The sequence below is a fragment of the Triticum dicoccoides genome, chromosome 3B, assembly GCF_002162155.2.
Source record: "Triticum dicoccoides isolate Atlit2015 ecotype Zavitan chromosome 3B, WEW_v2.0, whole genome shotgun sequence".
Lineage (NCBI taxonomy): Eukaryota > Viridiplantae > Streptophyta > Magnoliopsida > Poales > Poaceae > Triticum > Triticum dicoccoides.
This window is the reverse complement of record NC_041385.1, coordinates 511,463,092-511,473,794: the sequence shown is the minus strand read 5'-3', so window position 1 is coordinate 511,473,794 and position 10,703 is coordinate 511,463,092. Positions and strand designations below refer to the sequence as shown.

At 47.6% G+C, this 10,703-nt stretch overlaps 2 protein-coding genes across 2 annotated transcripts in view; both read right to left on the bottom strand.

Moving 5' to 3' along the window:
* The window catches only part of LOC119279611 (protein NRT1/ PTR FAMILY 4.5-like), a 5,756-nt gene extending 3,764 nt beyond the window's left edge, over positions 1-1,992 (bottom strand). The window contains exon 1 of the mRNA XM_037560799.1: positions 1,909-1,992. Coding sequence (XP_037416696.1) covers positions 1,909-1,992 — 84 coding nt within the window. The remainder of the gene's footprint in view (positions 1-1,908) is intronic.
* A 2,359-nt stretch (positions 1,993-4,351) lies between these two features.
* LOC119276806 (MACPF domain-containing protein CAD1-like) lies at positions 4,352-10,286 on the bottom strand. The gene is made up of 6 exons (XM_037557964.1): positions 9,752-10,286; positions 9,315-9,553; positions 8,985-9,180; positions 8,469-8,652; positions 7,906-8,069; positions 4,352-5,161 (listed from the first exon to the last, which is right to left on the bottom strand). The coding sequence occupies exons 1-6, from the start codon at positions 10,025-10,027 to the stop codon at positions 4,562-4,564; spliced, it is 1,659 nt and encodes a 552-aa protein (XP_037413861.1). The 5' UTR covers positions 10,028-10,286; the 3' UTR covers positions 4,352-4,561.
* Between the last annotated feature and the right edge of the window lie 417 nt (positions 10,287-10,703).

The following is a 10,703-nucleotide window of genomic DNA, read 5'->3' as shown; positions in this document are numbered from 1 at the left end:
CAATATATAGAGTAAAGCATCTCAACTCATGAATGGGTCTCCCACGTATTCCTACATACTCCCTCCGTCCTTAAAAAAGTGTACTTCCAACTTTGTTGGAGGGTCAACTATCTCAAAGTTTGACCGAGTTTATGCAAAAATATGTCAATGCTTATGATACCAAATAGGTATATGACGAAAATATATTTAATCATGAATCTAATGCTACTAATTTGATGGCATAAATGTTGGTCTATTATTGTATAATTACGGTCAAACGTAAAAAAAGTTTGACTTTTCAATAAAGTTGAAAGTACACTCTTTCAAGGACGGAGGGAGTATGATTGTTTAGTTTATGCTCTCTTCATTCCATTCGGTCTCTTCTTGTCGCAACCGTTATCAGCGGCGACGTCCACTAGATGTGGGCATCTTGTAACTCATTGATACAGCCAGGTCACAGTTGTCAGGTACCGGGCCGGAGCGTAGCAAAAGCTAAGATCACATAAAAAGAATCAGGTACTGGGCTCCTTCTGTTCACCCCCTGCGTAACTTGTAAAATTTTACGGTCGTTTTGTAATGCACGCGCACGCTAGGCTCTCCGGGCAAGCGTCCATGGGCTGTGCCTTTCATGAGTAGGATATTTTGTTACCGTTCCTCAAGAAAAGGATATTTTGATCCTAAAAAAAAGGATATTTTGTTACCGTCTTCTTGCTTTTATAACAAACAAACAAAAAGATACTCTATTCCCTCAAAAAAAAATGATACTCTACGTTTTTGGTTCCCTTATGCGGATCGCACCAGAGGTCAAACCTCAGGATGAACGCTGCATAGCGGATAGAGTCGAAATGACGCAATGCGTGGCATATGCGTTGCGTAAGGGCATTTCTAACCCGACCCTCAAATCTCCGGCAACCGTTTAGACCATGAAAACAATCCAACGCAGTTCTGTATCGGTCCGCGGGACGGTTCGTACATGATCTTCTCGCAAACTGAAGACAAACATGAAAAAGTTTGCGGGAGTCCGAACCGCTCCCAAGTCCGTTTCTGAACGCCCTGGCCCACCAAAAGCCTCTCCCTCCCACGCGTTCTTTCAGCCCGACACCAGCCGCCCACGTTCATGTTGTTGTAGAGTGCATCGTTCCACATTGAAGTCGGCTCAGGACGGACATGGCCTCTCACTGCCTCTGTCATTGAAGCGGCGCGCCGGCCGCTACACGCCCGGCTAAACATGCCTCCTCGCCACATTCAAACGCCTTCACTAAACCCGTGTGGGAGCCGAGAAACCTACTCCGGCCACACGTCCATTCATGAGCGGACTAGCATTAACCGCAAAATCGGCCAAGCTTCTCTTGTCCGACCTCTATTTAAATGATGCCAGACGTCGGGCAAGAGTCGCACCCCTCCGCCGTTCCACCGTCTCATTCTTCACCATTTTCTCCATTCTTCTAAGGCTTCCGAAGAGCAGTTCTCTGGCATACAAGCCGACTTGATGGCCCGCGGAGCCCGCCAGATACAAGTGAGGCTTCTCGCTGCTCCACCTCCCTCGCCTAGCCCGACGGAGCCAGTTGTCGCGGCCCCAAGCCGGCGCGTGGTTCAGCAACCCGTCGCTCTAGGCCAACTCGATGAGGAGTGGCGAGTTGCTCCACGCCGGCACGGCGGCACGGGCATCGACATATCTAGTGCCTGCGACCGCGCCATCCACCGTCGACGCACGCGTAGTCACGCCATGCACGGACAGAAAGAAGCTAGCTGCGCGGATGTAGACGAGGTGGCGGCCCGCACGTCCGCGCCCGCCACCATCATCAAGGAGAAGTAGAACACAGAAGGCCGCTGCCATCATCAAGGAGAAGTAGGACACAGAAGACCGCCGTCGCTTGTATCCATGGAGGCCACCGCTGGAGACCTGGCTGGTTCTCCTTTATCTCAGACCATCTTGGGCACCCGCCTGAACTCCACGGAAGCACCCTTCCCCTCGGACTGAAGCACCCTCTTTGCTGCTCCGATGAGCGGCATAGCCGGATATAGGTAAGATATAGAAGAAAAATATATCTCCGGGGCTCCCGACAGTCCGGTTAGCGGGCTGTCGGACATGAGGAAAACAAGTCGCGGCCGGCCGTAGACTAGTGTAGTGTATTCATGTCGTGGGAGTGAAGCTCCGCGCGACCATACATGCACATAGTTTTATCTTTTTAGTTGAAAATATGTTCAAAATGTAATCGTATTTGTCTGGTTTGTATGAAATCCGTCATGTTTATATGAAATTCAGCCTTATTTGCACGAATTTTATCTGATTTGTTGAAAACGAGTTTAAAATGTATGCAGTTATGATTGGATGGTGTCCTCCCGCATTCATGTCCACAGACTGGTCCCCCTTATCCGTGAACGGATGCAGGAGGAAATTTGCGGGTTGTCGTTCCCTAAGAGCAACTCTAGCAGACCCCGCAAAAGCCGCAAACCCGCAAAATTCCAGCGAGTATACGGGCTCGGCCTAATTTTCTGGCCAGAAAAGAGCCCTTATACTCGCCCGGCCCGTAAAAATATTTAGCGTGGCCCGCAAACCGCCCGCCCCGACCAGTATATTTACGGGTTCGCAATGTGTTTGCAGGTCGAAACCCTATCCCCCCGTCGCCGACGCGGCTCCGGGAGCAGATCCGGCGGCGGCTACGACCCCGAGCGCGAGCGGTGCGTCCAATCGAACGACGCGAGGAAGTGCGGGGCGAGGAAGTGGACCAACTGCGGCCTCTCGCCGCCGCCGAGCTTCCGCGTCCATGAGACGGACGAATACGACCGTCGGCACGACCGTACGCCGTCCTCGACCGCAGGCTCGTCCTCTGTGGCGAGATCTTCGTACGCCGCGAGCTCCTCCTCTTCCGGCGCGGGCCTTCCCCCCGTGAAGAGGGAGTGGTCGGAGGAGCCGGAGGAGATCGAGCTAGTCCTCGTCAAGCAGGAGCCCGAGGAGCTCGGGAGCCGTGAAGTCGTCAGGCCGGAGGACTTCGTCGCCAATGTCGACGCGGTCGCGACCGCCATTGCCGAGCGGAGCTTGCGCTGGAGGCGGAGCGCTGGCGCCACCACGAAGAGCTCGAAGACCTCGTGTTCCAGCAGGTGGTCACAGCCAACCTCGCCGCCAAGGAGAAGGACGACGAGTGGTGGCGCATCCGCGAGGAGCAGAGGAAGAAGTACGACCTCGGCAGCTCCGGCGAGGAGGATTGAGCTCCTCCACGGCGTCGTCCATGGTCCTGAGCTCGCCACCGTGAGATCCTCACCCCCTCTAGTACTAGTACTGATGTAGTATGTAGTATGAGCTAGTGTTTGATCATGTAATATATGTAGTATGTGATGAACTACTATGGTGCAATTTCTCCTGCTAAACTGTTTTTTTTCAAATTATGCAGCTTCATCTACGGTTTCTGATCGGCCGCGCTCGTTCTCGACCCGCAAAACGAGATCTTCGTCAAACTGTAAACGCGTTTTGCGGGTCGGGATTTTATGGGGTTTGCTAGAGTTGCTATAAGAGAGTTGAAATGACGCCATGCGTGGCATATGCACTGCGTGCCATATGCACAGCACTGCAGGAGCTGATGAAACCAAAGAACAGCTCGTTCACAGCTTCGCATGCAGCGGCCCAGTTGCCTGCCAGCAAGTGCCGGCGCCACCGCCCAATTCTTCCACATTCCCCACAGAGACGTCAACAATGTTCCTGCCTCCTGCGGAAACAACAAGTCAGGACTCACAAGGGATCGGGAATTCAGATCGACTCGGTAAATTCCCCCGGCTTGAGCAGACTAAATGGAGTCGCTGTTGAGAAATGTTTGTTAACTTGCAAATGGACAGCAAAAGTAGCAGATATGAAAGGTTTCCTTTTGTTCCATTTGGAAGCAAGGCACCATGTCCACCAGAAGAGGTGACATGCCTGATTACGTCTGCAATTTATTTCTCGACTACTGGCAGAACACGTAGCGGACAAGGGGGGCTACAATTTGTGTGTGTGTGTGTGTGTGTGTGTGTTTCTGAACAAGAATTGTTCTCGTCAATTATCTAGTCGAACAGTGAAACAGTACAGTAAGTAGCAGAGTTGCACAGCAAACTCTGAAGAAAGTCACCTCTCGGTAGCAAAACTTGTCGTGGTTTTAGTTCAACTTTGAAACGGAGGAAGTATTAATCTGCAACACTCATATACCCGTTGGAAAGACTAAGCTATGCTCGCTTTGATCATACTACCTCGCAAAAGGCAGATAAAGTGCGCCCAAGGAATGTTCGTTTAAACATCATTGAAGTCAGTTCCGTTCTGCTGGAGTAAACGTCACCACAAAGCAAAGAACAATATTAGTGATGAAAAAATTCAATATATTAAATTCCATTGACGGGCTAAGAAGATTCGGAAGGAAATGACCAGGGCCAGATGAAATATTTTTGAACTGGACAAAAAAAACGTTGTCCATGCTACTTCGCTCATAGCATCAACGCAAGAAGCATGATTCCAGACATGTTACATACAGTACCATACATGAACAAAAGAACAATGCTATCTTTAAACATGGTGCTCCATAGCAGAGCGAATGAATGAATGCTCTCAACACTTTGGTCAATAGTTCAATAAGGAGTATTTTGCACGTACAATAATCCTGCCCTTCTCCACGCCTAATTTTGCTCCTGTGACCAGCCAATGGCCAGGTGCGTCTTGTGGGCCCTTCAACGTCTCTGTCATGTCGACAATCTTCACAAGTTTAGCATTGTCACTTGAGGACGATGAAGCTTCATCTGTTCTATGCATCCCAGAACTTGGACTGTGGTCCCACACTGATCTCCTGATTGTGCACCCAGGAACTCTGGAGAACAAAAGTTTAAGGTGGAGCACGCTCTTTGCGCCAAAATCCCACACTCCTAATTGTGCTCCCGTGACAATATAAACGCCAGACAGATCCGTGATATTTGTTTCGGTGTACTCTATGGGCGCAGTGCTGACATGAGCAAAATTCTTCCACTTGATTGGTTCAAACCATCGGCTATCCTGCTCTTCAGGCCCTTGCCATTTTGGTGGTCCGATTGTGATATGGGAGTCCCAATGAGGTAGAAATATCTTTGGTAACGAGCCAAGGTGCTGCAAATGAATAGCCAGACGGTTCTGTTTTGCTCCTTCCAAGTACAGCCTCAGGCCAGTGATTGGTCGACGCCCAACAGATACCTGCAAGTATTCCATTGGAAATTAGCTTGAATTAGATTGTTCTACATAGTTTATCATCTTATAAAGTATATTCAATAATGTCACCAAATAGGACTCCCAACATAAGTGGTGGTCCCTTAGGGCGTGTTTGGTTCAGGAACAAAGTGGAATGGAATGTCCTGGTTCCAGTCCACTGGAATGGGTTGGTTCCATTCCTATATTTGGTTGGGGGCAATCCGGTGGAGTGGAATGGTTATATTACAGTATTTCGTTGGTGAGATGAAATATAATGCATTTCGTTCAACTCATCTCTTGTGTAGAGTGGTGAGAATACCTCTCATCATCTCATGTGCATATATATAATATGAATAAGATAGCTCTTTGTATTTTTAGCAAGAAATTATTCAAATTCTTCATAATATTTCAATTGTATTTGTAGCATAAATAAGTTACAAATACAGTCACAAGCATAACAACTATACAAGGATATGATGTCAAACAAATAATTCACATTGCTTCCTATTTAACAAGACTCGTATATAGGTCAAAAATCATCAACCCGCATAGTCGCATACACATCAAGCAAAACTAGCCAAGACTCTTTTTTCTTGGAATTTTTTATATCATTTTGCATAACTTTATTTTATACACAAATATTTCTGAAGTTAACTAGTACAGAAACCACACTATGAGTCCTCTTGTAACATACCACTTTTCAACTCTAGAGCTAGGAATTTCTTTCCCTAGAATAAAATAAATTATTTATTGCATTTTCTTTTCACCGGGACATGTCAAGTGGAATGGAAGTGACTATATTTGACTTGCATATCTATCTTCTAATCAAAATCCAGCCCACTTATCATCCTTCATTTGATACGGTGATCCAAACCAACTCAGACTCAAGACCAACGCCCCATACTTGCCAAACCTCCTTATCCCTGCGTCAAGACGTCTCCTTACCTCCAAGTGGTTAACCAACCCAGGTTATTTCGGATTCGTTTACCATCGCTGTATTCGAGTAGGAGGAGAACCCTACTCCGTATCCAATCCTAACCGACCTAGAACCCATATATATATATATATATATATACCCAAGACTCCAAAATCACGAATCCACAGCTTCCGAGCCACGCCAAGTCACCACCAAAGTTGATCAGACGAGTTCCGCAAGGCAGCAGAAAACTCTTATGCAATCTCTTTGTTCTTGGCGACTCAATCATCTCCTCAACGACCCCACCGTTGTAGACGAGCCCGTTGAAGTGCTGCAGGACCGAGTCCTCACCACTAAGTTTCACAACAGCCCGACGGTGCAATCCCGTAAAGTTATTTGGTCGTCACTTAAGATTGCACCATCAGATCGTCATGAAACTTTACGGGAGTGGTGAGGGCTCAATCGTGCAGCACTTCAACGGTCGGACCGTCTTCAACGGTACATAACAGTTTTCTGCTGCTCGGAAGCTATGGATTTGTGGTTTTGGAGTCTTGGGAGGTAGGAGGGGTTCTAGGTCAGTTGGGGCTGCTCTAGGTCGGTTAGGATTGGATACAGAGTAGGTTTTGTCCTGCTCGAATCCAACAGCGGTGAACGAATCCGAAACCACTTGGGTTGGTTTAGGTCGCCTAAGAGAAGCTTCCGGAGGAGACGTCTTGGCGCAGGGATAAGAAGGTTTGGCAAGTACGGGGTGTTGGTATCAGTTCCGAGTCCGAGTCGGAGTAGGTTTGGATAACCGGACCAAATGAGGATGACAAGTGGGCTGGATTTTGACTAGAAGATAGATATGAGCCCAAGTCAAATATAATTCAAGACCTAGAGCATTTCCACTTGACATGGCCCGGTGAAAAAAAATGCAATAAAGAAAATGAAGAGCTCAATCATATATTTTATTCTAGGCGAAAAAAATCCTAGCTTAAACAATAACTACTATACTTAGCTAGAGTTTGAAAAATGGTATATAACACCGTTTTTCCTTTGCTGCAAAGTTCAGAATTCTACCTCAGCCACCGCTCCAGACTGGGAGCTGAGGTTGACACTCAAGAAAAGGATGCTGACAAGCAAAAAAATCGGCCAGAGCTGCAGTGTAGCGCCTCCGCCTTCCAACTCCGCCACTCGCCCCTGTTTGCCGCCGCGGCTCCGCCTATCAATCGGCCATCACCCAGCAGTCGTTGTTGCTGCTTCGCTTCCCAACAAGCCACCATCCCCTTCCCCTTACCGTCACCGCGTCTTGGGCATTTCCTAACGGGCCGCCGCAGCCTAGGCCCGCTGCCACGAGATGACAAGGTGAGAGAGGTCTGGAGAGAGAGAGGCTACAGGTTTTTTCCTTTTATCGGTGAGAGTTGGGTGTCATATGCGCGTGATTTGAGCAAGGAATCGATCGGTTCCCCCGATTTAAAGGAACTAGCACGTTCCACATATAGAGGGTCCGCGTGATTTGAGTGAGGAGCTAGTCGGTTCCACCGACTTGGAGCACATTCTGCATATATGGGGTATATTCCCTTCTCTAGAATCGGTAGGTTCCATTTCTTCACGCAACCAAACACAAGAATGTGTTCCATATGGCTTGATCAATTGAACTGCATTACAAAATATGAACGCTTCGTCGCATCCCAGGTAAATTATTGTTAATCCTACAGCAAAATGGTGTTTGCTTCTATTTTGTCTAATGACAGGGTCTAGTAAGGGGCGCTAAATTGACCTATCGATGGTAAAACTAAAATAGCTAAAGGGAAATTATCATAAACATGTATTTAAACCCGAGAGCAGCATTTACCTGTTCTGTGCTAACAAATAGCTTTGGGCCCATCAAGCTGAACTGAAGTGACGGGCACACAGGCTCTTTTCTATTTTGTCCAGCAATACCCAGTGGTACTGGAGCCCAAACTAGTGGAACTTGGAAATCTAAGAAGTATTGTAACTCTTCAATTGGAGGTTTGTCTGGAGTAAAAAAATATGCAAACATCATTGAAAAGATACCATGTAATATGATAATGTTTAATCACAGCAGGAAATAGCAAGGATAACTACCCAACTCTTTGGTAGACATAGGAAAACATTTCTCCAGATTCTAATCATTCAATAGCTATACTACTGTATTGAGCTACTGATTTAATCACGATTGACATTCTGACTTCAGGAAAGATATGTCTATCTTGATCATGAATACATCACCCTTACTAAAAAATATTTTTCAATACATACTCCAAATAGAAGAACTGTGCAGAGACTCTGCTACTGTAATATATAGATAGCAATATAATTTAAAACAACAGCTCAGGTTTACGGCAAATGGACTTTGAGGATAGTCCACAAAAAGGAGCCAGGTGCATGTCTTACATGTCAAGTATAGATCAATGGCACGAGCAATGTGCTTCTTCCCAGGTATATCATCGACGAGTGAAACAATAGGGAGAAATGTCATGCCTATGACATCTGGCGCTGAGGAAACAGTTTTTATCCACTCAACAGAATTCTGAACAAGATCGCAACCTCCCCTCCTTCTGAAGATTACTGTCATGTCCTGTATATGGGATTGGAATTAGGATTTGTTTACAGTAAGAGGTGCAGTACACATATCACATATGTTATTATAGTATTATTTTTTTCGAATTGAATATGTGTGACAGTTCAAAGTAGCTAATTTCCTACTGGTGATACTTTAGGCCGTTTTCAAAGACGAGTCGAATAAATAGCCGCTATGTAATGGCATCTTGTAAACTGACACCGCCCTCAAGGTGCATACATTAAGAATGTCCAATTTCCTATTAATATTATTATCAACACTTGCAATTAACAAGATACCCCCTCCGTCCCAAAATTGAAGATCATTTTTGACACTATGAACTAGCTAACCTTTTCGCTATAATTGATGGGGGGTGCATTTGACTTGTTCTCCACATCTGAGAACCTCTCGTTCCCAATTTCTCTGACATAATTTCTGAACTCCATTTCAGATAATTGGGATGAGGAATGCTGCTTTATGTATACTTCATCCTTACCGCCAACCATTACAGAAGTAATAATATGTGTGCCGTAATTCTCGATAAAGCTGAGCAGAAATGAGACAAGGGCACCTTGTTATTGTATGATAAGGGCAGGTAATATGCAAAAAGTCATGTAGGACAGCGAAATGTAAAACTGACCCTGAGAGAGCAGGGTCAATGGAGAAGATTACCTACTGACCTAGCCAATGCTGGTGGATCCCAAGTATATGGAATTGCGCGCTTTACACTCTCTTGCAGAATCAGTTCATCACTAGTTATTTTAACTCTATATAGCGGAACAGAATAGCCATCAACTGCAAGGGCCTTTGTTGCGGCTGCATCATTCTTCCAAGAACCAGTAAAGCTGAAGAGCGAGTTGAAGGAACCCAGCGGGACTGTTTCCAGCAAGCTCGCCTTCCTGTTGAAATGCTCCGCCATCTGCGCGATAAATGGTGATGCCAAATGTCAGAGACAGTGAAGGGAACGGCCACGAAGCCTAACATGTGTAGTACGATTTGCATAACAGCAAATTTGCATCACACTACACGCAGAAGAGAAGAAGGCATGATGTATATGCGTGCACGATCTGCTCAAACGCCCCAAAATCGGGACTCCGGTCCGGAGCACCTCCCTCACCTTGTCGAAGCTGCAGACGAAGGGCTCGTCGGGGGCGGCACCAGCGGGGGGCGGGCGGCTGCGCTCGGGGTTGCCGCGATAGGCCTCCACCTCGACGTCGGGGGGCACGCCGCAGAGGACGCCGCCGCCGATGGGCAGGTCCCGCGCGCGGGCCTCGTCGAGCGTCACGAGCCTCCCGGCGCCCTTGCAGTAGAGCAGGCGGTGGTCGCCGGCGGCGTCGAGGCCGCGCCCCACCGCCTGCAGGGCCGCCTCCAGGGCGGAGCCGGCGAGGCTCATGGGCCCCTCCAGCGCTCCCCCTTCTCCGCCGCCGCCGCCGCCGCCTCGAGATCCGTGGCGACTCAGCTTGGCCGCGGCAACCAGAGGAGGCCGCTCCGGTGCCTGCGCTGCTCCTTCGTGGAGGCTACGAGAGGGAGGGAGGGGCGGCCAAGAAGACACGGACGGGGGTTGGAGGAGTCGTCGCAGGAGAGGCTTTTGACCGCCGCTATTGCTGTCGATCGGGGAGGGAGGGAGGAAGAGGGGGACACGGTTTCTACGGAGCAAGGCAACTGAGGGAGATGGCGACGCTGCCTGCCTGGGGGCAGTCTGGTTTGACTGGATTTCTTTTCCCAATTTTTCATTTCTCTTTCTTCATTTCTTCTCTTGATTATCAGTATTTAATTAGTGCATTTCGAAGCACGTCTTCATGTTCAATGTTGTCATGCCGGTGTCCTCTTTGGGTGGTTGAAAACTGGAACGCATGCATGCCATTGAAAAGGTGGTTTGACTTTCTGTATTGATTGGAATTACTCCACACAAACAACACGTGGAACTAAGTGCATTTCGAAGTTTAATACTGTAATCTTCTAATAAGAAATGGTCAAACTTCTAGAAATTATTTCACTATCTCTAGAAAGAGGTAACTATGGCTTTTAAAAATAGGATGACTATTTGTCCTTTTAACGGCGGACCGAAA

Bases quoted from the DNA above. Each gene is read 5' to 3' on its own strand.
- LOC119276806 (XM_037557964.1), bottom strand. From the start codon at position 10,027: ATGAGCCTCGCCGGCTCCGCCCTGGAGGCGGCCCTGCAGGCGGTGGGG. The intron at 9,554-9,751 runs GTGAGGGAGGTG...TTTATCGCGCAG, and splicing joins TCGTCTGCAGCTTCGACAAG to ATGGCGGAGCATTTCAACAG. The intron at 5,162-7,905 runs GTAAATGCTGCT...GAATACTTGCAG, and splicing joins TATTTGTTAGCACAGAACAG to GTATCTGTTGGGCGTCGACC.